The following is a 24,261-nucleotide window of genomic DNA, read 5'->3' as shown; positions in this document are numbered from 1 at the left end:
CTTAATGTCTTTGTCGGTGACATGGACAGTGGGATTAAGTGCACCCTCAGCAAGTTTGCCGATGACACCAAGCTGCGTGGTGCGGTCGACATGCTGGAGGGAAGGGATGCCATCCAGAGGGACCTTGACAGGCTTGAGAGGTGGGCCTGTGCGAACCTCATGAAGTTCAACAAGGCCAAGTGCAAGGTCCTGCATGTGGGTCGGGGTAATCCCAAGCACAAATACAGGCTGGGTGATGAGTGGATTGAGAACAGCCCTGTGGAGAAGGACTTGGGGGTATTAGTGGATGAAAAACTGAACATGAGCCAGCAACATGCTCCAGCAACATGTGCTTGCAGCCCAGAAAGCCAACCGTATACTGGGCTGCATCAAAAGAAGCGTGACCAGCAGGTCGAGGGAGGTGATTCTCCCCCTCTACTCTGCTCTTGTGAGACCCCACCTGGAGTACTGCGTTCAGCTCTGGGGCCCCCAACATAAGAAGGACATGGACCTGTTGGAGCGAGTCCGGAGGAGGGCCACGAAGATGATCAGAGGGCTGCAGCACCTCTCCTGTGAAGAAAGGCTGAGAGAGTTGGGGTTGTTCAGCCTGGAGAAGAGAAGGCTCCGGGGAGACCTTACAGCAGCCTTCCAGTACTTAAAGAGGGCCTACAGGAAAGATGGGAAGGGTCTCTTCATCAGGGAGTGTAGTGATAGGACGATGGGTAACAGCTTTAAACTAAAAGAGGGTAGATTTAGATTAGATATAAGGAAGAAGTTCTTCACTATGAGGGTGGCGAGACACTGGAACAGGTTGCCCAGAGAGGTTGTGGATGCCCCATCCCTGGAAGTGTTCAAGGCCAGGTTGGATGGGGCTTTGAGCACCCTGGTCTAGTGGAAGATGTCCCTGCCCATGGCAGGGGGGTTGGAACTAGATGATCTTTAAGGTCCCTTCCAAACCATTCTATGATAAAATGATATGTTTCTCAACAGAAGTCATGTCCTTCCAATAACAGATATTCATCTATCAATAGCTAGAAAAATCAGAGTTCAGGAAAACTTAAGGAAAGCATCTCTCTCTGCACTTGAGTAAAGCATTGTTACTACACAAGGATCAAACCTGAAAAAAGAATAAATCCAAGACATGGAAGTGTCATCTATGACAAATTAATTAAAGTGGGCCAGTAACCTCCATTTGCTCTGGAACCTGAAGAAACTAATCCTACGCATACCATCAACCTCAACTCCAGGAGCAGCTTTTTAGGGATTAGCAAACATCCTGTCATGTTATCCCCTTGAGCAAGCCAAACCAAAGCTTTCCTTTTCCCCTCCAAAACAACCCTAGTGATTCAGGCATGGCTAGTACAATGTTATAAGGTGCTGTAAAGAAGGAAGGATATTAATGCTGTTAAGACCTAGATGGCAATAAATCATGGCTCTCCAGGTTAGAAAAAGCAGCATAACTCTGGCTGAAGTTATGATATAGTTCTATAAACTTACGGAAGCTAGAAAATGGAAAATAAGAACTGTTTCTCAAGCCATAAGAACAATGCAGCATTCAAAGAAATCAGGGTGAACATGTAAAAAAAAATAAGAGGAAATACTTGTGCTCCCCAGCCTCCCAATTGCCACAGAATGTTGTGGCAGCCAAACATATAAATAGTTTTCAGAAAGCCATCAATTTGACTTCACATAATTCTACAAATCTCTCATCACCACACTCAGTATACCGCCCATCACTAGCCACTTGTTAAGTAACCTTCACCTTTCACTTGAACAGCGTTATACATGCTCACGCACAGGTGACATTTTATAAGATATTGAGCACATCTATTTGACACCTACTAAAAGTTTTACCTGAATAAAAACAAGTTTATATAGAAAAATTCAAACCGTATGTTGGCAACATGTTCTGCAATTCCGTTTTATGGCAATAAAGTATGCATTCAACATATTAAGTAGTCTAATCTTAATTGGTAAAATATTCTAAAACTTCAAAATTCCATTTACATCAGTGAAGCTTCCTTGCATGATTTCAGAAATCAACCCATTTTTCATTCAGATTCACAAAAGTAATAGGTATGTGACAGGTATAGCGATGATGAATCCCAAGATGTGCATGAATGAAAAGATCTACTTTAAAGATGTAACAGTGTATCTAGAATGACATTATGGCATATCTAGCACCATCAGTTTGCTGAATGCTCCCAAAAGCAAACTGGCAAAAACATTGCATGCAGATGATAGTCCATTAAAAAAAGACAAACAATAAAACCCAACAATATAGAGTCAGCCTTACCTAACTGTTTTTCTCGTTCTTCTCTCCGTTCTCTAGCAAGCCGTTGCCTGTCATCAACCTTTAGTATTGTTGGATGATCTAGAAATGGAGGGAGGGGAAAATATTAGGCATATAGCATAAAATCAAATAGTACCATAAACAAGCTTTTAGGGGAATTACCATTAAACAACTCCAGTTATTCTACTTGCAAAATGGATCACATTTCCAGAAATCCACCTTATGAAAAAAATGGAACAATTAAAAAAATACAAATGCATTCTAATTATCAAGATGTAAAACACTCCCAAAGAAGGGACTAAGTTGTAACTCTGAATTCCAAGTAAAACTACTGCCTGTGAAAACTCAGGAAGAAGTTTTGTTTTGTTTCCAAGCCTATAACAACTTGATTGCTTGAGAGCATTCTGACAAAATACTGTCTATTATTCCATAACCTCTCTCCAAAATGCATCCACAGAAAATTCTATTATAATGCAGCACCCTCTTTCCACCAGTATTGCCTCAAAAACAATAAGCCCTATTTCATGAGACTGAAGCAGCTCAGTAATCAAGCAAAACAGGCTGGATCAAAACACTGTAGCTGTTCTGGTTGAGCTTCTGAAGACAGCATGATATTGATCTCCACAGATGTTTGTGTGCGCATGTGTTAAAAGCTCTGGCAAACGCATTAAGACAGTGCATCACATGCATGGACTGGTATAATACCAGTCAAGTAAGATGATAGTTTCCTCAACTGTCCTTGCAGATTGAGTTAGCTACATGATTTCTTTAAAAATATTTGCAACTGGCCACTTGGATCACAGCAATAAGACTAATACTAAAAAATCTGTGTTAGAGCCCAGGCTTGACTATAAAAATTCAGGCTTGGTTGGAAAAACATCACTTGCTCAGTGAGTTCTCTGGAAGACAACAAAATGCTAAACAGCTAGCATCCTACTTCCAGCCTCAGCAGTGGAACTGTTCCAGACAAAAAGGGAAAAAAATTCAAGTTACCAATTCATCTCAGCATGCTGCCAAAACTAATTTCCTACTCATCCTTAGCCTGTTCTGTTAAACCTGGAAAGCTGTTAATTTTGTGCTTTTTTCATTAGCACTGAAAAAGTCTGCTTTGAATAAAAACACAAGTAAACAAAAAACCCCACAGAAAAATAAAAAAAGATTTCTGAGTATAAAGAAGTGGTCTGATTTATTTTAGTATTGAGGGGAACTCAGTTTTTAAGTATTTTAAGATAAAGAAAAACCTAGAATACTGTCACCATGGAAGTGCACATAAAAACAAGACAACAGATCCTTTTCACAATTCAGTGCGAATACACAAGTAAGCAATTTGTAAAAAGATGTAAAGTCAGCCTATTTGTGTATAGGCTGCATACCTATGAAAAAAGTTACTAGCAAAACAATACAATGAGTCATAAAAATGAGGTTAAAGATATTTACAAAAATAAATCCCTGAAGTGAGGATGTGCTAGACAGACTTTGAATAGTTATTTGAATTAGATGAAAAATCAGTAATGCGTGTTTCATACTCTCACAGAAGTTTCTGCATCAGGACGACAGGATTTCTTGGATGAATGAGTTCACTGATGACAAGCTTTAGTTTAATTATTCTTGAACTCTCATCAGTGAAAAACTACCATCTCAATGGTCAGACTACAGCCCCAATTAATGGTGTTAATAGCGATGCAAAGTAAGAGCTGCAAGAAGAAAACCCATTGCATAGTTGGTAGGAAGAAGAACATCCAAACATGATAGCCTCAATTAAAGGTGCAACAAGTGAACAAGTCACCAGCAAAGACAAAGGTAATCCATCACCCAGTTACAGATCAAACCTTTAACGTGGGTTGAATAGCACACAGTGCTGCCGTTTACAAAGCTATGCCTAGCCATGCCATTGCATAGATTTGTCCAACGTATGGTGTAGATTAACATTTGGCTGATGTTAAGGTGTGCTGACTTGCATGCAGTCTCTTCAGCATGCAGACACAGGTCAAAAGGGTAATAATATTCCTTCTGTCTTGTGGCTGGCACACAAGATTCACAAAACAAGAATTTCTGTAGCATGAGTAATTAGCGCTAGTGGAATAGTGCACATCCAATACGAATTCGCCTGGAAAACAAGGATTCCCTTCAAGGGCTGTCAGCAAAGTCAATGTAACATCGAGTTGACAGAGAATGATGAGACACTGGGGAATAACATAAAATCCTGCTTCTTTCAGAATGTACTATTCTCCTTCCAGGTTTTTTTCCTTTCTTGAGAGGAGAGATTTCCCTATTGGGGAGAAGCAGCAATTCTTCAAAGAGGCAGGAGGGTTACATGGACAGGCAAACTGAAAAGGTCTCCCTTAAGAATTCCTAATTATAAGCAATGGAAGGAATAAAATAAATTTTTAAACCTGCCCTCTGCCATTCTGTTTGAAGATATCCAATTATTTTTTCTATATCACACACCTGATAGTGTTCACGCACACACACACACAGCGCCGCTCTCCCAACACCCCAGGATGTTCGAACAATCCTAAATCACATTAAGTCGCAGGCTATGCAGTAAGTATGTCTTCAGTAACAAGCTATTCTGCATGCATTTGGGATCACAAAGAGCTAAATCAATATTGGCACAAAGATGGGGATAACACCTTTGTAGCAGACCAGCATTGCCTTTGCTTTACTGGAAGCTGAAGCATACGTTACTGGTGCAGATCTTACACTGTTAATTAACATGTCTTTTCTAAGCCCTGAAAATCATCCTTCATAGTTTGGCTACAAGCCCAACCTCCAACAATTGCATTCTGAATCCAGCTGATCTACTGACACCCCCAGTACATAGCTTCAATAGCTTCAAATTGTGGCAAAACAGGAAAGTTCACTGGGCCTGCTCCCCATTTTATTTCTCATGTCTCTGCTCATTAACAACCCGCCAGGCAAATACCTGGGGGACTGGCATTTCTTCTTACTCAGTAGGAATACAAGGACAAACACACAAGGTACTTTGTACTCTTCTCTTTCGTATTCGTCATCAGGCAATAGCTTTAAGTTGCTGCACAAGGAGATGGAAACATGTCATTTGCAGCAAAGAATTCCTCAGTTCTTACAGAAATAATTGATAACTGGGCATATGCAAAGCCTTAGAGAGAACACTCCAGGAAGACCCACATGCTGCTGTAGAAGCTGCAGTCTGGTTATGATGCAATGCGTGTGAACTCACACTCAGCAACATATTTCACTACACCTACATAACATACAAATGCTTAATATTATGCCTGAGAGGGATGCTTGGAGATTAAATAAGCCATAGTTCTATAAAGGGGAAAATTAATTTTGTACCTATTGCTGGAAATTAAGCCTATAAACTACATATGAAAACAGTATTTTTCCATAAACTTACAACACTTACCGTGAGTCCAAAATTATTTTTAAGAATTTACTAGTTCATTTAAAAGAGCTTAGAAGCCATGAACGGTATTGTGAAGAAATTCAGCACTGAAATGTCAGTCATTTTTGGTCTTTAATTCTATTAACAAAAGGAAAATGCAAGCTTTTCAAATCTTCTATATAATTAACACTCACTGAACTCTTAAGCACAGTTGACATTTGTAGAAATCAGGTTGTAATTTTGCTAAATTAGTAATTGTCATATGTACGTACTACATATGGCCAGTTTCTGTGGCTCAGGTAACTATCAGCTGCACTCAGTGTGACTTCGAAAGTCAGACTACTACTATTCTCTCAATCTCTTCTCACAAATGGCTGCTTCCCTTCTGCCCTTGACTCCTGGGGTGCTAATTTCTTATACTAAAGAAACTAAAAGAGATATCAAGCAGAAAACAACCGCCAGTTTGTATGTTAGTTCACAGGGGTGCTGCAGGGAGAAAGAAATGTAAGCCACAGCGTTACTTGAAAAGATGCATTGCTTGGATCCCAAACTCTCTTCCCTTTGTCCAGCTCCCTTTGCACTGCCATGCACACATTCAGAGTTACCTTGGACTCCTAATATTTGTTCAGCCTGTAGACACCTTCCAGACAATAATGACATTGTTTATAGTGACAGCTGTCACTCCTGCTGCAAACTCTTTGGTTTGGTTTTTAACCAAAACAGTTTGACACAAAATTCATATGCAGTCTAAAGAAAAACACAACAACAAACCCCAAACAAACAAACAAGAAACAAACCACCAGCTCTTGGGAACTCTCTCTTCAACATGGACTCTCACCAGCTGGGTGCAGAGCTAAACCCTGCACACATGCCTGTGCCCTCCCTCTCTCCAGCCCCAGGAATTTTGCATTCCTTTCTACAAACCAGCATAGATGAAGGCAACATAGGAGCAGCCAGGACAACCTCCTGAGAAATGAAAACTGGGATTAAACTACTGCAGGATAAAGTGGATATTGAACACTGGTCAATGCCGAGAGTTGTGGTTTTGCAATGGAAGTGGGTAATGTTACCTCCATACTCTCCTCTTTTTCCCATTGCCTTTCTGATTGAGAGCAGCCATGAATGCTGCGCTTTGTGTTGGACCCAGCACTGCCTGGGAGAGCATGCGAGGTATGATCTGAACACAGACAGCACTGGGATTGCTTTCCTCTGGGGACGTAGGCCAAAGGTACCCAGTTTGGGGATAGAGAAGAATCTGTCAGTACAAAACAGCCACTGAGCTGTCAAGGAGTTGAAAAGGGGGTGCTTACAGTGTGCCTAGTCCTCAGCAACACAAGCACCTACGCTTTCTCAGTCATCTAAACAAGATCATTAATTGCATATTTAAGCTTGGCTACCTGAATTGCAATACAGGCAGAATTTAGATATTTAAGTGTTCTTCTGGATCTTGGTCTAAGCATGCAAGTGGAACACACTCATGGCATCAAGGACTACATTAAGCATTTTAGTACATAGAATTTCAACTGTGTAAGTGAACAGTGAATTAAATCCACACAATGTACCAATCAGGTATGGTGAAGTAATGACAAACATCCGCCCACTGCATAGAGTATATTACAGAATACGGCACGCTTTGTGATAAGTGAAGAAATGTTTGAACAGAAGCACATTTATATAAAGCTGTAAATCTTTGCCTACAGCAGATAATTCTCATGCAAGCACAGATGCAAGTATAGTGGCTTCTGTTGCCTTATCCCACTTCCCAACCCTCATTCCTAAGCTGTACTAAAAGTAGATTTTTTTTTTTTCAGTTTTGCTTCTTTGCAAACAATCAGAGATTCCAGCCTAACTAAATATGAACAGTCACTGATACCAGTTTTGACTGAAACAGTAAGAGAGGTATAAAAGCATCAAACATTTTAAAAGTTCCTGAGATGACAGCTGTTTTTCATACACCATTGAGGCAAATGACCTTATAACATGAAGCATGTGGAATGGTGTACCTGGTTTAGTTCCGGTGTTGCTTTGTCCTGAAGTGACTTTCTTGTCTTGTATTTTAGAACCTTCAGCTGCTAAAATAAGGAAGAAAAGGAAGGAGATTAATTAACCGTATTACTAAACAACAGCTCAACCACCCTATTATAATGCAACTTAAACATAGCCAAATTCCCTTTAAAACCAGACTGTTCTGAAATACCACTTTAATAGCATTCTACTCCATTCTGCATAGAAAAAACCCTGAAGGTTGCACAGAAAACACTGAAGCCACAATACAAGTTCCCATTCAAGTTGAGGGAAGAGCCACAAGAAGATTCCATTTTAACAATGTTGTTTTTAATAAGTTGTACGATTTTTTTTTTTTCCATACTACACTAGTGCTATACATGCAGCTAATTTTTCCTCTTCCTTCTCAGCGATGCTTTGGAAACCACTACTTCCAAAGAACAGCAGCCTTTAATTTTTTTATTATTTTAAATTTAATTTCCCTTGGAAGAAGCTGAATTAATCACACTGATAAAAGCAAGTTAGTGGGAATAACAGAATGAAACTGCAGAGTGACTTTGAAGAAGCAAACATTCAAACATGTTGCAATGTCTGGATGCAGTGAGGAAACTGTGTTGCTAAAGGTGACTTGCAGATCCTAGGTTTCTAAAGGTATGGTGTAAGATACTGGTAAAAACTTCATAGGCTCTTTACAAATTAATAACAAACCCATTATGCAGAACTGAAGAGAGGACAATTTATGACCTGAATGAAATCTAACAGAGGAGATATTCCCATTATTTTCAATAGACTTTTGATCAGGCCCTGTCAGTCTAGAAAGAGATAATTCTGGGGCTCTGAATGCCCTTTCAACAACCCTTTATAAAGAAAAAAACCAAAAGATTCATTATGATACTTCAAATCACAACCATATCCTTGGCTCAGCATCTATTTATAATTAAAAGCCAAGCCAGGAAATTAGATGCCATCATTTTCTCAGCTTACTACTCATCTTCGTGTCCAGCAGCTCCCCTATAGGAGCGTTTGAGTCCAGAACACAGCAGTCTGGTCTAAAGACAGATTGTAAGAATTCTAAGAACCCTTCCACAAACAGCTTGAAAGTATTTGCAAGCAAGGATATAAAGACAGTTATATCAATAAAGCTTAGGAGAGGGGAAAAAAAACCAATTCATTTAAATTAAAATATCATTAGAAATGAAAGTTGGAAAAAACTGATTACTCCAGCTTTAAAAGCTAAACAGACATTACTGTATTAGATCTACTCTAGAAAAACATAATTTAAAAAGTTTTTTTCAGAAGGCTCCAAGCAATTTCCTATGCTTGCCAGCTTTAAAAATATACACTCGGGCCTTATTGCTTCAGTGAGTTCATTCCCTTCATGGCTTCACAAAAGTCTTTGTTTCCCCTTTACCTCCTTCGACAGGCATGTTTCAGGATGAACATAAAGGATAAAAGGTAGCAGGATGAACCTATGTGACACTTACTGTACCTTTTTTGCAGGGGGGAGGCAGGTGAGGGAAATAGAAAAATAGTGTTGATCAAATGTTTAGTGTTCAAGAGCAATGTATTGCTGAGAGCAGCATTCAAAAATCATATCATCTCACCAAAAAAAAGTGTGACATTTTAAATAATTGTCAAAAAAAGACACTCCCCTCCCTGACAACTGTATTAAGTCTCGTGATCAATAGAAGTAACTACTGTTGAATATTAACAAATACTGATTCCAAATCACAATAAGAATTTTCACACCTTAAAGGCAGCCCAACAAAAGATTTTAGTATTTGCCATTTTAAAGGCCTCATACAAAGGATTAGTTTGACCTATAGGTAGGTGGACTGATTTTTGGCAAGATGATCTGAGCAACACTGAACACTTGCACCTCCAGGCTTTGTAGGATCTACCATTATCAAAACCCATACTTTTTCCTCTCAGTGTTCCAAATGGGTGGTACTAAGCCTGAAAAGAAGTGTTTTATTCACCACAGTAAGTGCATTTAAACTCTTTATATCTTACTACTACGTTAACTTTGGTGGGGAGAGGTAAAACACTTTCCTCCTGTGTGAATCAGCCATTTAGAACATTCTTAGAGAAAGTCCCACTGCAACGCATGGGGAACCTACATCATGATTCTCATCAGCCTGGCCTAGGGCATCACATAGAAGAGGAAACTGTTAGAAAATAGTAAAAATACTGTTTCTGAGCATTAGTAAGAGCACTGATGTTCTAATAGCTTCAGCACAAGTTTCTTTGCATCTCTCATACAGTGCACGCACATTATTTTCTTCAAGCATTGCGCCATGGAATTATGCAATACTCCATTAACTTCAAAACAATGGCTTAAATGCCATCCAGATAATACACTTGTAACAGAGCCTAGGTACACAGAGTAATATTCTTTTTTCGTATTTCCTCTTGTCTGACATTTCCTTGGAATGTTTTGTGACACAGTTTGAGTACACATTCATATGACCACTCATATGACAAGTGATGAAGAAAAGAACAGATGGCACAACCATGAATTTTAATGATGCCGGATATCAAATAAGAATTGGCACAAGTATTTAGTAACTAGTGTAGGTGTGCTCCCACATAAAATACCTCTTACCCTAAGATACAAACAGATTAATTGGACAACTAAACATCTAAAATCCAAACCTAAATATTGACAACATTGGTTCCAGCAAGACTCAATAACCCAACACATGCCAGGAGAGACATCATTCAACTACCTAATACTAGCTCTGCTGCTTATCTTGAACCACTGCCTTTACATGGAGGGAATAAAAGTTGCATAAAGAAGTGTTAGAAATAAGAGGATATTTTTCTGTGAAGCATTCTCTAAACTTAAAAGGCTGAAGACAGCCTGGGTAATAGTGTAGATATATTGGGGAAGACAATCACAGAATCCGAGTTGAGGCTGGAAGGGGATCTCCGGAGATCATCTAGTCCATCCTCTCTGCTCAAAGTGGGGTTGCCTTGAGCAGGCCATGCCCAGTTGGGTTTTGAATATCTCTAAGGATGGAGACTCCGCAGCTACTCTGAGCAACCTGTGCCAGTCTTTGACCACTCTTCACAGTAGACAAGTTTTTCTTATGTCTGAATGGTATTTCCTGTATTTCAGTTTTGCACCCATCATCTCCTGTCTTGTCACTGTGTGCCACGAAGAGGAGTCTGGCTCTGTCTTTTATGTCACCCCATCAGGTATTTCCCGATATATGGTTCTTCTGCTGATTTTTTTTTTTTCCTTCCAGTATTTTTGATGTTGAACCAAAATGCTAAGTGATTTTCCCAGAGCCACACAAGAACCACACTGCCCACCCATCTCAATTGAAGGAGAGATCATATGGGTAAACACTCCACCCCAACCTTCCACTGATGGAAAAGCTGTAAAGAGCTGCACCACCCCACCTTCACTTTGCAAGGACCTGTTTCAGTGAACGGTCTTCCAACAGCCATCCACAAATGAACTCTCCAAACCAGGATGCTCTGGTCAGTTATTACACTTTTCTCTTTGGCTTTCCTCCCCAGGTGAGATGTTATCTAACGTCCGTCATCTTGCATAACACTTTCAGATAAGAAAGTCAGATGAAAAGCTCTGTCTAAGCATGGCCTACAAAGGCTTAAAAATACGCAACTTCACCTACCTATCCAGTGCGTGGATTTCAGAGACTGCACAGAAATCATCCACTGACTGAAGTACTGGCAGAATCAAACCTTTGTTTTCTTTCTGAACACATCAATGCAACACTGTATTATTGTGGTTGGAAGGCGCCTCCCTTTTTTTAAGGTAAAAGTATATATTTTAAAGTTAAAAGTAATTTTAAAATTGAGCTGGATTATCCATCTTCCTTCAGCTATTCCTGTTAAGTGCTCAGTGACTAAGTAGCAACTGATGGTGATAGAGCACATTGGCCTGCTGTAAAGACTGGTCTGAACTTACCACTTTTATTGACTAAACAATATCCCTACTGCTATATAACTATAACTTTATGCTTAACATTATCTAACATGTCATCCAAAGTCACTGATGTAAAAACCTGCAGCAGCTCACTACAGGTTAGTGAAACTCCAATTTGCCATGAGATGAGCTTTGACAAAGCTGCTTCAAACTTGTGGAATAATCTGCTTCAGCTGCCAGAAATACGGATTCCTTAAAGAAGTCAAATACTTTCTTCCCTCAATTACCAACAAGTTTTCCCTCCCTCCTTTCACCACATGCTTCTCCTCTAGTGTTAGTTACACAGGCCTGCATGAAGTGCCTAACTGCAAGTATGTAAAGGTAAATTTAACTAAGCAATAAAAGCCCAGACATACTAAAAATGCACATCTATCAGATGATTTTAAGGTATGTGCTACCAATAATTGCTTAAAAGGATAGAACAGTATAGAAGTTTTAAGGGAACTTTTGGGGATTAAAATGCAAGTGTTAAACAATACTGTGAACAATACATTCCTTTGGCAATACAAGTTAAATACCTGAGTTAAAATGGATTTTGTGTTGCCTAAATACCTAAGTATATACTTGATATCAAGTACCTAACAATCACACAAAACAATGGAAAGAATCTAAACTAAGTTACTATATCTTCATTTTGTAATAGTAAAGAAAGGTCACGTGAAGTTTTATTACTTTAGGTCATATACTTGTTAATTTAGAAGTTACATCTGCAAAATAAACTGAAGGACAACATCACCAAAGCAACATAAGCAATTCTGCAGCCATCCTGATACATGCACTAGATCATTGTATTTTGGTCTTTTAAGGATGTAGCATGGTCTATAAGACGACCCTGAGTGGGAATCAAAAGATACTTAGCTCCTTTCTCTCAGCTTTGCCATTACTGTATGGCATAGTATGAAACAGAAAACTAGACCTTGGTTTCTCTGTCGGGGGGGGGGGGGGGGGGGGGGGGGGGGGGGGGGGGGGGGGGGGAGGGGGGGGCGGGCAGGGAGGGGAGATATACTGCTACTAGATACATATGCATTTTTAAACTCTGAGCTCTGAAGTAAAACCAGTTGCAGCACAGAATTCAGTATTTAAACATTCCAGAGGCAGAGCTGAAAGGGATGCATAAGGCTGACCAGTGCTAGGGAGGATCTCTGTAGGTTCAGCTTTTAGTTTTACCTTGAACTGCAAGTGCAAAACTGGCAAGTTATTCCTAAAAAAGCAGTTCCGTGATGGAAATTAATTCTATTTACAAATCTATGATCAGTTCTGATATGTCTATGTGTTCATATTCAGACAGGTTTAATCAATGCTTCTATTACCAGGATGAGTACAAGCTCTAGAAAGATTGGTAAGCAATTTCATATAGGATGTCAATTTACCCCATTTCTCATACAGCCATTATAATCACACTCAGTCACTTCCCACAGTGGCTAAGATCCCCTGTCCCAAGTACCTGTACCAAAGCCTACTTTCTAAAAGGGAAAGAAACATTTTATAACAGCAAGAAGTACTTAAAAAAAGCTGTTCCATGATCAGTATCTGTCAAACTGTAAGGTTAAAGAAATCAACTATCCTCAGCTTCTCCAAAGAAGGTCTGTGTGAGCAGAAATAGGAATTACTAGCAGTAGGAAGCAAAAGAAGCGCAAACAGAAATTCTATCTTAAAAGATACAAAGCTGAGGAAAACTATAAGCTTTTAACGTTTCTTTACCTGCCAGGTAAGCTCTGGTCAAAGGAGACTGGCCTGAGACACTAAGCAAGACACTACATCCAATGGAAAAAGCCTGACTGAGAAGTAGAGCCCCTGGGAGGGTGCCCTGGAAGGCAGGAGGAACATTCGCCCAGACCCTCGAAAAACCACAGAATGCCAAGGAAACACTGAGCTGGGTGTCACACCGGCATTTTGACAGGCTTTTTATTAAAAAACAAAAAACACAAGAGCTGTGCAGATTACAAGCATTTGCTTTTCAGACCATGGCAAATCAAGTGCATGTTTGTACAACATGAACCAGCTATCCCCAGTGAGGGGAATGGCAAACCAGAGCCCCCACAGCAAGGCTGGAGACCTGGAAAGATGATGTTAAAGCTATGTTCAGTTGAGGAAGGACATCAAGCCACAGGACAGATGCAGCTGTACTACCAGGTCTGCACTTCCAGAAGTGGAATCTTCAACAGATGCAATGCAGTGGGAAGGAACACTTGGGGACCACAAGCAAAAGATGGTGCTCGGACCTGCGTCAGGGTCAGGACATGCACAGCAGTCCCCACAGAACTGCACCCTAGCAAACGTCTGAGAAGGGGAACTGTATGAGGGCTGCACAGCTGTGGATGAGAGCACAAGCACAGGCAAGCCCAAGGCTTGCAGACAGCTATGCATGCCTGACAGTTCAGATATGCCTCTGGGTAAAGGGTGCACCATGCAGCAAAGAGGAGATACCACCTTCCAGTTTCTTGCTCTAATTCCACAGGTGAGAGACAGAAGTATTGAAAAACAGCCAAGGAAAAAAAAACAAATAGCTACAACAGAGGAGGAGGGGGGACTAAAGGGAAAAAAGAAAAAATCTAGCTATTCTGTCCCTGCCACTTGTCAGCTAATCCCCCATTTGACTGAACAGCTACTTAACTGTCAAAGAGTGCCGGGGGTGCATGTTGGGAGACAGAGAAGGCATCAAAAGTGACAACTGGAACAAGCTAGTGCCTCAGAAAGTGTTGCCAATATGTAGCAGAGGAAATCCAGCATTAAACTGGGAAATCTAGAACAGAGTTAACTGAGAACTGCTATATTCTTTATTTCTTAGCATCCAATTCTGGTACCTCCAATTACTTCCTTATGAACATTGCTCCAAAAAAACCCAAACAAAAACCACTCTTTAGTTCACATGCTTATTTTATATATCTTATGCCTGATATGCACAATGTAAAAATGCATAGTTTGAACTAGTCAGAATTAAGCAGAGAACAGAGCCTCCTAGGACTGTATAAGCAAGAACGAAGAAGTGGGCCTACTCTACACAGTTTTATCTAGCCACTGAGAACAGTGGCTGGCTAGCACGTCAATCAAATCAGAGGTATTGCTGTGCTGGGTGGAGTGTGTTCAAAGTGCAGACACAGGTCAGAGCTGACAAAGTTTATTACCTTAAATGCAGAACCACATTAAGACCGAAATCCTGAATACCTGACTTGGAATAAGAATCTGAGCATTCAGCAACTGGCTGTTCTATTCTAAAGCAACAGCACTGAACTTTAAAGAGTCTCTCTCATGGCAAAACTGGAGTGTTTATCCTACTAACAATTTCATGTGAGCCATGATCAGGGGGCTGGATACAGGGAAAACAAAGTTCAACATGAATAAAAGCTTTCCCACTGCTTGTGACTTTTGCCTCTTCTTACATCCACAGCTTATGAGGAAGACTTTGGTAATATGTACACACGTAAAAGTTACTCTCCATATTTACAGTAAAATATATCTTGCAAGTCTTTAGCATTTCTTATTCTTTGTATTATCAATAGTGTCCATATATATATACTTAGACAAACAATATACTAAGTAATATTTTAGTGCCATTTATTGCTCTAGAGTTAAGTACTTCATTCATTCCATACCTATCTTTTACTTGTATTTTAAAATTGGAAGCTTGGGAACAAAGGACAGGGATCTCTCCAGAGATAAATAGGTCTGAAAGTCCTATGGCTGGCCAAAAATTACCAAGATGCATGCAGCGCAGCTGATAGATAAAAAGATAAAACCCAAGCAGCTGGATGTTTAATATTAAAATCTTCAGAGTAAGTCAGGACAAAGTTATGATCTGCTCTCCTCTTCAGACATGTGGGAGGTGATAAGTCTTAAAAAATACACAAGAAAAACCCCACATGCACACTTGCTAAAGACTATAGTTTTCACAAAATCCACTTGTCAATAACAACTCTGAAACTACCCCTCAAGAAGAGCTTGGGGAGAAGCAGCCTGCCAATCTGTTCCAGCACAGCTGGAGATGTTTTCTGGTATTGCTGCACTGTACTGGAAGTTGAACTGACCTTGGACAGACCAGCTTCCTTACGCTGCTGCTTCTACCAGGTCTGTCTGAGCCAAACACTGAGTCAAGGCTACTCCTTGCTTTCATTTATTCACTGTGTAGGCACACTCTGGAGCCCTAATCTTGTTCAGGACCTGATGTGCTTTTTCATAAGATTATTATAAACCAGTGCTTTGAGTGTACCAAAATTACACTGCAATCAGCGCTAGCTTTGCTTTTGTAAGCTCTCATGCACCCACGCGTAACAGTTATCAAAGTAAAGTCCTTCAAAATGAGATAGCAAGAAAATTCTTACTTTCAACGAACATATTCTACAATATGACCCTGCTGAGAAGCATGGAGATGGATCAAGCAGAGACATCCAAACACAAAACCTAACAGTCTCCTTTTCTCATCGCTGAAATTCATTTGTACATACTGCTCAGAACAGGTGTGTGAGATGCTTACTCTGACACTTTAACAGTGCAGGAACACAGGAACTAAGCATCAGCATTTTATTCATACAAAACATCTCCTCCTTTTCTCCTCCTCTGCAACAACTTAAAACTTCCCTTCCCTCCAGGAAGTAATAAACAGTGGCTTGTGGATTGCTGCTGGCCTCCAAAGAGCAAGTAGCCTGCTAGCAGTCAGCTCCTCTTCACAGACCATTCTGAGGCAAACTTCACCCTTTAAAAATCTTGCTGCAGCGCCCTTCCTGTGCAGTGGATATGCTGTCCTGGTAGCCAGCAGATGCTCCCTGAGCAGTTGCTGAGGACAGGAGCAAAACAGCACAGTAAGAAACCTCTACTCTCAGTCACTATGGACAAAGAGCTCCCTGGTGTCTCCAGGAAGGCTCAGAGACCAGTTCAGCGGGGAGTTCAGCTGGGAGGCTCAGAGCAGTGCTGGGGTTGAGCTCAGAAATCAAGATTTTTTAGCACAATAGGATGCAAAAACAAGAGAAATATCTGGGGATGGGAGGACTGTAGGACTGAACGATAGGTTGCAGGAGGGACAAGAGCAGAATCAGAGGATTCTGATAGGAAGGGAGAGGCCTGCATGACATTAACATGCATTTTGCAGCAGCTTGGGCACAAGAGCTGTCAGCTTTTTAGGGAAGGGGGGGAACCAAGACACTGATGATGCAGTGGCTTTCTTTCAGGTTAATCCTTTGGGGAAGAGCATGCAGATAGGAACAGAACTGAAGTATCAGGATGGAAAGTCTACACTCTGCACACTTACTGTCAAGCCCTCTCCACTCCACCCAAAAAACCCCAAGCCCTCTTAAAAGGCCTGGTGTAGATGGTTCATAAAGAAACACTAGAAAGATTTCCCTAACAAAGCTACTACTTCAGAAGAAAAATAGAAACACATCCAAACCAACATCCTCAGGCTTCTTAATTTAAATGCTTCAGAAAAACGTTAGCAGTATGAGTATGGTTATACCATTAGAGGTCCAACCAAAATCCTTTTGTAACAAAATGTTCTAATTAGCAACACTGATAAAATTATTTTTCAAAGATTTACAAGGTTCTGCCCATTACTATAGAAGTGGGGCAGTAAGAAGTGTGACAGGTGTGAATTCTCTAAAAGGCTTAGATCTAATGCACTCCAGTGATTTAAAACTAAGATCTAGACTTCTGTTTTGAAAGAACAGAGAGATGTGCCTCATTTTGGTTAGATGTCAACACTTAGATTCTCTTGTTAAGGGAAGTAGTTCAAAGGAACTGTTGAGGGAACTAGGGTGAAGCAAAGAGTACTTGCAGACTATAGACCAGTTTGCTATTTTTAGTACAGGTAATACAAGTCTTCACAATTCCGGATATAAGCTTTTTGAAATTTCCATCATTAGCAAATGGAAAATGCCTATTCTTTTAAAGTCTAAACAGCAGTACTTATATAGTACATTTGCAAGTTAGAGGTTTGACTCAGAAGAGTGACAAAATACCTATATTTCATTTCTACTCACTGAAACAGTAAAGCAAAACAAAGTTCATGCTTTAAATACACCTATGAATTAATTTTACATTAAAATATTTTCAGTTCTTAGAAGCTTGAAGCTGAAGTACATCTTTTCATACTTCCAATACTGTGGAACTCAAGGATGTGGTTTGCAAACGTAAATAAATTAAAAAGACACCAAGCTGCACTGACCATCCCAGTTCTTTTTGCTTTGGCAGTTATCACAGAAGTCTACCATCAGAGTTGCCATACAAAGCACTGTTACTAATGTTTTTCATCTCTGGTGTCCCGGCTGAGCTAAGCAGATATGAAAACTCATCAGCATTAGTGTTTACTACTCATGGAATAGTACAGAAGTTGCAATTGTTTTCATCATATTGTAGACTAGGAAGATAAACAGATGATGTAAAACTATCACAGCTAATTCAGCACTAAATTGTAAAACACAAACCAGAAGCATAAATAGATTTCTTTGGAAACAATCCACAGACATAAAACTGGATTATGCAAATAACTACAGGGAAAGGGACACATGGTTTCTAGATTAAAATTGTGTAACTGCTCTATTGGGAGATGCACATTTATAAAAGATTACTTTTGGCTGACTATATTGGCTTGAAAAAGCATCACATCCTAAAGTATTAAATAAAGTAGGAGAACATACCAAACTGAGTGCCTTTGTAGGAAGAGCCCTTATGCCACTTAGAGTCTCTTAAGATGATAAAAGAAACACAATACTGTAACAGCATTTACAAAAAAGCTGACACACATTTTCTTCTGGATAATTATATTGCATCATCTTACTGCAACATAAAACAACGATATTAACATAAAAAGACCCCTGGACAAAAGGTCCTTGTTATCTGCTGAAAAAGCCTGTGCTGTGAAGCAGTGGTTCTGCAGTTGACCAGAAGGCTGGCAAGCCCTGCCAGATACAGGAGATACATGAAAGGAAGATTTTTAATTACATATCACCAAAATAAAAACTGAAATACCACCACCTGAGGGCATGCAGGGCAACCTCCGTTCCAGACACCCAGCATTTTGTGCTGTGCAGCCTGTCTTAGGCCATGTGCTCTTCAAACACCAAGACTGGGCAATAGGCAACGTGCAGTGATTTATTTGTGACCCTGTTGCTCAATGGCAAAACACTTTCAGCCAAGGTGCAATAGTACCAGTTGCCTCTCCTCCTCAGGCTTTTGACTGCTGTAGGCAACATTTGCTACCTTGATGTCAGACAGATCCCCACATCCAGGACCTGTGTCAGTGTATTGTAGTAGTAGTTGTACATGGAAGGTCACCTCAGAGATTATGAAACGGAGCACCTGGACATTTTTCTAGATGAAAAGCTTTTCTGGACTTCAACTAGAGAGCTTGCTCCAAACTATGAGGTAATTCCTGTGAGTATTTCCAAGTCACAATGAAGCTTACACCTACCACTGAGATCTGGAGAATTAGGCACAGACTAGCCTGCTTTCAGTATCACACTTATCCCAAGGTCAGATTGCTTGAGCTGGGGAGAGCAACTTGAGTATTCATTATTTGATATCCGTATTCAGAGGGCACAATGATCAAAGCATATTGCAGCCTTTGAGTTCTACAAAAACACAGATAGCAACTGTGGTACAGTAAAGTGAATATGGGGATGGAAAGAAGGGGAAAATGGATACTTTGCTATACATTGCTTTATTAAGCAATTTGATCTTGAGATCTAAACATTTTTAAAAACAAAGCAGTCTCTTTGGTCTCAGCTTTGCAATAAGAGAAGGTAATGATTTCTCCCCCCAAAAGTAAAAAGTAAAATAAAAACATTCTTTTGATGCACTATGTATTTTTAACTAAAATGAATGTCACAAAATGAACAATATCTACTGATTAATTTAGGAGACTCCCACAAGCTCCCAGACCAACATAGGGCTTTCTTCTTGCCAGCCCACTGACATACACAAGCCATCACATCCCTACTGAGCTCACTGCATATCCATGCTTTCCTCTATGCTTTCAGATCTTCCCAAATTTGTTCAGGCTGCACTAGTCTGACAGGACTTAATGCCATGTGCACAGAGGTTCATAGCTACCATCCCAGTGACTTCACATTTAAGATACAGAGCAGGCCTGTAACAGTGGTACTTCTGCCATGGCAACACACTGATCATTCAAAAGCAAGGCACAGCTGTTTTTCTGTCTCACAGTAATTCATCCCTTTCTACAGTAACAGAGTGATCCTGTTGCCATATGGGGACATCCCCATATACACATACCATATTCAGGTGCAGGTGCCCTACATAAGAACAAATACTTGTTATCTTTATTGACGTCTCAGTCTGCTGAGCTTTGCTCTTGACAGACGAGGTTTAGACCATGGAAGCAAGGTGAGGCTTTGGAACTGCTTTTTTCTATAGGGAGCAAATTCAGAGAGGTACTGGCTTTCTGGACATTATACAGAAGAGATAGATTTCAGCAGCTTATTTTTCTGCTTTAATGATCTGTCTCTGCTGTGTGTGTAACTGCAGGCATACTCTAAATTCTAGGATGCTTCTAGCATTCCCCCCCCCCCCCCCAAGAAGGGCTGCAAGTGTTTAAATGTATCTAAATGTTTAAATCACTGCAAAAATGAAGTGATACAAACTTTGTAAGCAGAAGAAAGTTCAAAAATAGGACTATCCCCCTTCAAAGCCTTCTTTGTAGTTAGGTTACTCTGCATTGTCACCTTACACAACTATGTAAGTGAGGCCTACAACACAGCTCTCCCACTGCATTACTGTGCTGGACACACTGACCAGCTCCCTGACCTTCTGGGTACCCCCAACCACCTCCTTTCCACAGCATTTCTACCAGCAGTACAGCAGCTATCACTGAATTCCCAGTTACTAGCCTGCAACATGAAGGACAATTCCCTCACTTCCCATCCCTATTAAAAGACACCTACAATAAAGCTTAAGAGATTTCCATTATCCAATATTTCCCCTCCTCTGCTTTCAATTACTTTAAACTCAGAATCACTGTATCCACTGAACTAAGTGGACTCCTGGCCTTCATCCCATAATTGCTTTAAACCATCTTCAGTCTCATCCTATTGCTTCTATGAAGAAAACTGGGTTGCAAGAGAAACTCTGTTGAATTACCTCATTTGTGAGAGAATAATGGGGGCCCATCGCAAAAAGAGAAACAGGATAACTTCAACCTAGCCTATAGATTTAGCAGCTATTTTCATCTTACAATCAGCAATAACAGAAACATATTTGCAAAAACAGACAAGTAACTGACTTAAGACTGAAAGTGTTTTACTCCTAAAGAAATTGCTCTGCACAGGCCCTGACAACTGCCTTTAGTGAGATCTTATCAAATCTTTTACCAAAGAATCAGTAAAAATAAGGATGTTCAAAACACAAGTAGGGAGGATGTGGGTAAAAAAAGTAGTAGTATTGTTTAACAGTAACAGTCTAAGGCATTTAGTGCTCCATGCAAAGGAGCATGGGGTAAAATTGACTATAATAGGCTATAGAAGCTGCAGAGATTTCTGCAAGATGCAGTTTCTTAAATAATGAAGTACCACGACCTTGTTTACTAAGTAAAAAGTTCATTGTCATGTGGGTTTTATCTCCTGACTCAGCACCCCAAGCTAACTCAGGTACTGAAAGTAGGAGAGCCTTGTCAACATCAGACTCCAACACAGGAGCTCATCTTGGCTGAAAAGCCAAGTTAAGCATTACACTGAGATAGCTACACTGCTCCTGGTACCTAATTATCTTCACACAACACCACATTAGGCCACTTAGATTTATGCCTGGGACATCTGCTGGGATTTCTCTTCCAGAGAGAGGTAAATTCTAGACCACCTACAAGTTAGTGGGACCAATACAAGTAACGTAGGTAACTGTTTCACTGCTGCAGTTTCCTAGGCAAAGCTCTGCAGCTCACAAATTTTGCAGAGATGTTCAGAGTCCTTCCAGCCTTAGCAAAATAAAACATGAATAATGCCTGCCAGTCGCTATAGCAACAACAACCTCTCAACTAAAGACAGCAGGAAGATTCACAGAAGCTGGGCTTTGTTTATATAACCTACTCTGTGCAGACAATTATTTCTGAAACAGTTAAAACTACAAAGACTGCATGCTGTTATTTAGCAGTTAAGTTGTGGATGCACACATTCAAGCCATTACTCTAATCAAGAGTACACTTGCCTGAGGAAAACAGGTAGTTTTCTGCTAGCCTGCCTCTACCTCGCTAGAAGGGATGCTGTAACTACCTAGAGCAAATGGAACACTCCATTTTCTAATTCTTCTCCTGTTCTTTATGTAGAAGGTACATCCTATTACTGTAAGCCAAATAAAACAAGCATTTAATGTGGTGCAAAATGCATATATTCAGAAACAGTGAAGCAAAAAGGAATGTTTCCTACCTTTGCTGGGCAAGGAACAAAGCTGAAACACTGACTTAAGAAAATATATTTCTGTTGCTTGACTTATCCTTAATCACTTCAATCACTGTCAAAAATAAAAACTGTGCCAGGACTACGCTGTCATATTTAAGGAGGCACAAGACAAATAGACCTACTACCAGCCAAGAGCTCAACTAAATTCTCAAGACACCATTTACTGGAGAACTTGTCTTTCAAAGTGAACATCATAGGAAACTGGAAAATTCTATTTTCAATTCAGGGACCAGTTCTTTACTGATATCCAGCTGCCAGGAAACAGGACTTCCTGAGGAGTAAGGTATTGCTTGGCATAAGGGCAGCAGACTAATAGCTAATTACAACACTGCATACGCAGAACTGAGGCCGCACAAACAACCTTAATTATTTCTGAGCTCCATGTCTTTGGAAAAACTATATAAACGAATATGTGTTTAGGCAGGCAAAGTTATACATTTGAACAGGAAGGTACTCGCATACAGTCTTTAAATAACACTAACATTTACTTTTAAAGTCTTTTTAATAATCAAATGGTTACTAGAGCTCTTTGGCCTTCATGTTATAAGAATAATTCATCACTTCAGGTATGCTAGCAAAACTAAAGTATATTTTTCCTCAAGGTTCTTTCTGGGATCTTAGGCTGAGTGTCACACCACTAAAAAGTGGAGCTTATCTTCATATGCTGCTGCCCCTCTCACGTGCATAAGCTTTTTAAAAAAAGCAAAAATTGTTTCTCTATAGAATCTCCATGGGCAGTTGACTGCTCTTAGACACAGCCACAGACTACTCTATTGGCAGCACATTTGCCCTAAGTCCAGTACTATGACAGCTCTTTATACATCACAAACGCGTATATCATCCCAAGTCCATGCAGGTTTCCCTTTAGTTCTTTAAGCGTTGGTGTCAGCTTTCCAAGCACTTGCTTGTTAGCTGTCTTGGTGATTACATTGCCTGACTGCCATAATTTGCAGCTCTTAGACTTCGGAGACATAAATTTCACTTTTTTTCCCCTCCAGTCTTCAGGGAAACCTTTTGTCTCTGACTGACTAGCTTTTATTTTAAGCATATTCCATGATTTCAAAACCAGTCTGAGAGGATCCAGCCATATTCAGGTTTTAACAACCCCTGAAAATTAAGTCTTCTAGAGAAATAACATATGTCAGAATGGGTTGCTACAGAAAATAAATCAAACCCAACATTTCTTAGTCTACTTTCCCAACAGGAGCAATAAAAATCTTACCTTACCTTGTTCCATTGCTTTTAGTCTGATATACATAGGTAGTCTGTCTATCCACCAAATCAAAGAGGGTCTTAAAAAATAAGTCTTATTGTCATTGTATTTGGTGCCTTAGTTACCTGGGGAAAATTCACCATGGTGCTGGTTGGATTGTGTCTAAGAGACACAACAAAGAATAGGATAAGTGTTAAACTTGTTGCTTCGTTCTTCAGATCTAATTTTTTATTGTTTTATAAGTATGACATGACAGAACATGTAATGTAAAAGATCTGACTAAGCACTGCATCATGCCATAATCAAAATAAATCTACTTAACACCAAAGTTTTAAGTATTCAAGAATAGAAAACAAACCTAGAAGTTATTTTAAACCAAAACCCTCAATTGTTCAGTATTTTGCAACAAATGCCTATCATTCTTGATACTAAGAATTGCACAAATCTTTGTATTTGGACTAATGTTTCTAGTAACTAAACTACAAACTGTTTCAAATCCCAGGAGGTTTTTAGACACTGACCTACAAAAAGTTGCAATGAAGTTTCCATTAAGCTGTATCTTCACAACTTTACATACGCAGTAGTGCTGAGATAGATCAAAGCCTTACTTCATTCACAGCTGTTAAGCCTTACTGATGAGAGGGCTATTAACTTCCAAGAGCACAATCACATGCTTAATTATTTGATAGTATGTACATGCATAGATTATATTAAACCAAGTTGCATGGGTAACTTTCACTCAGATTTCCTAACTTTTCAGTGCTTGAACTTGGAATCTTAAAAGTTAACATGAAGCTTGCATTACGTACTGACATGTATCAGTCACCTAAAACCAAAAACATACAAGTATAAAAAAATGGGTAACTTTACATACCACCACCACCCCCTAACCCCCCAATTATCAAACCAGTTCAGGAAATCTTGATGCTGTATTCTCTGGGATAACAGAAATTGATTTGGCAGGCTTACCACCCTGCCACTAGATGGGGAGAACAACATGTTTTGCCAATATTTCCCATTCCTTTCCACCAGCTGCACTCCTGCTCC

The 24,261-nt window shown here is 39.9% G+C and overlaps 1 protein-coding gene across 4 annotated transcripts in view; it reads right to left on the bottom strand.

Annotated features, from left to right (window-relative positions):
* The window catches only part of MAP7 (microtubule associated protein 7), a 126,711-nt gene that overhangs the window by 51,143 nt on the left and 51,307 nt on the right, over positions 1-24,261 (bottom strand). For all 4 annotated transcript variants that reach the window (XM_050893329.1, XM_050893330.1, XM_050893331.1 and 1 more), the window contains exons 2-3: positions 7,646-7,714; positions 2,276-2,353 (exon numbers count right to left, since the gene is read on the bottom strand). In XM_050893329.1, the coding sequence (XP_050749286.1) occupies positions 2,276-2,353; positions 7,646-7,714 (147 nt within the window). The remainder of the gene's footprint in view (positions 1-2,275; positions 2,354-7,645; positions 7,715-24,261) is intronic.

This window comes from Gymnogyps californianus, chromosome 3 (genome assembly GCF_018139145.2).
Source record: "Gymnogyps californianus isolate 813 chromosome 3, ASM1813914v2, whole genome shotgun sequence".
NCBI lineage: Eukaryota > Metazoa > Chordata > Aves > Accipitriformes > Cathartidae > Gymnogyps > Gymnogyps californianus.
This window is presented reverse-complemented; position numbering and strand designations above follow the sequence as displayed.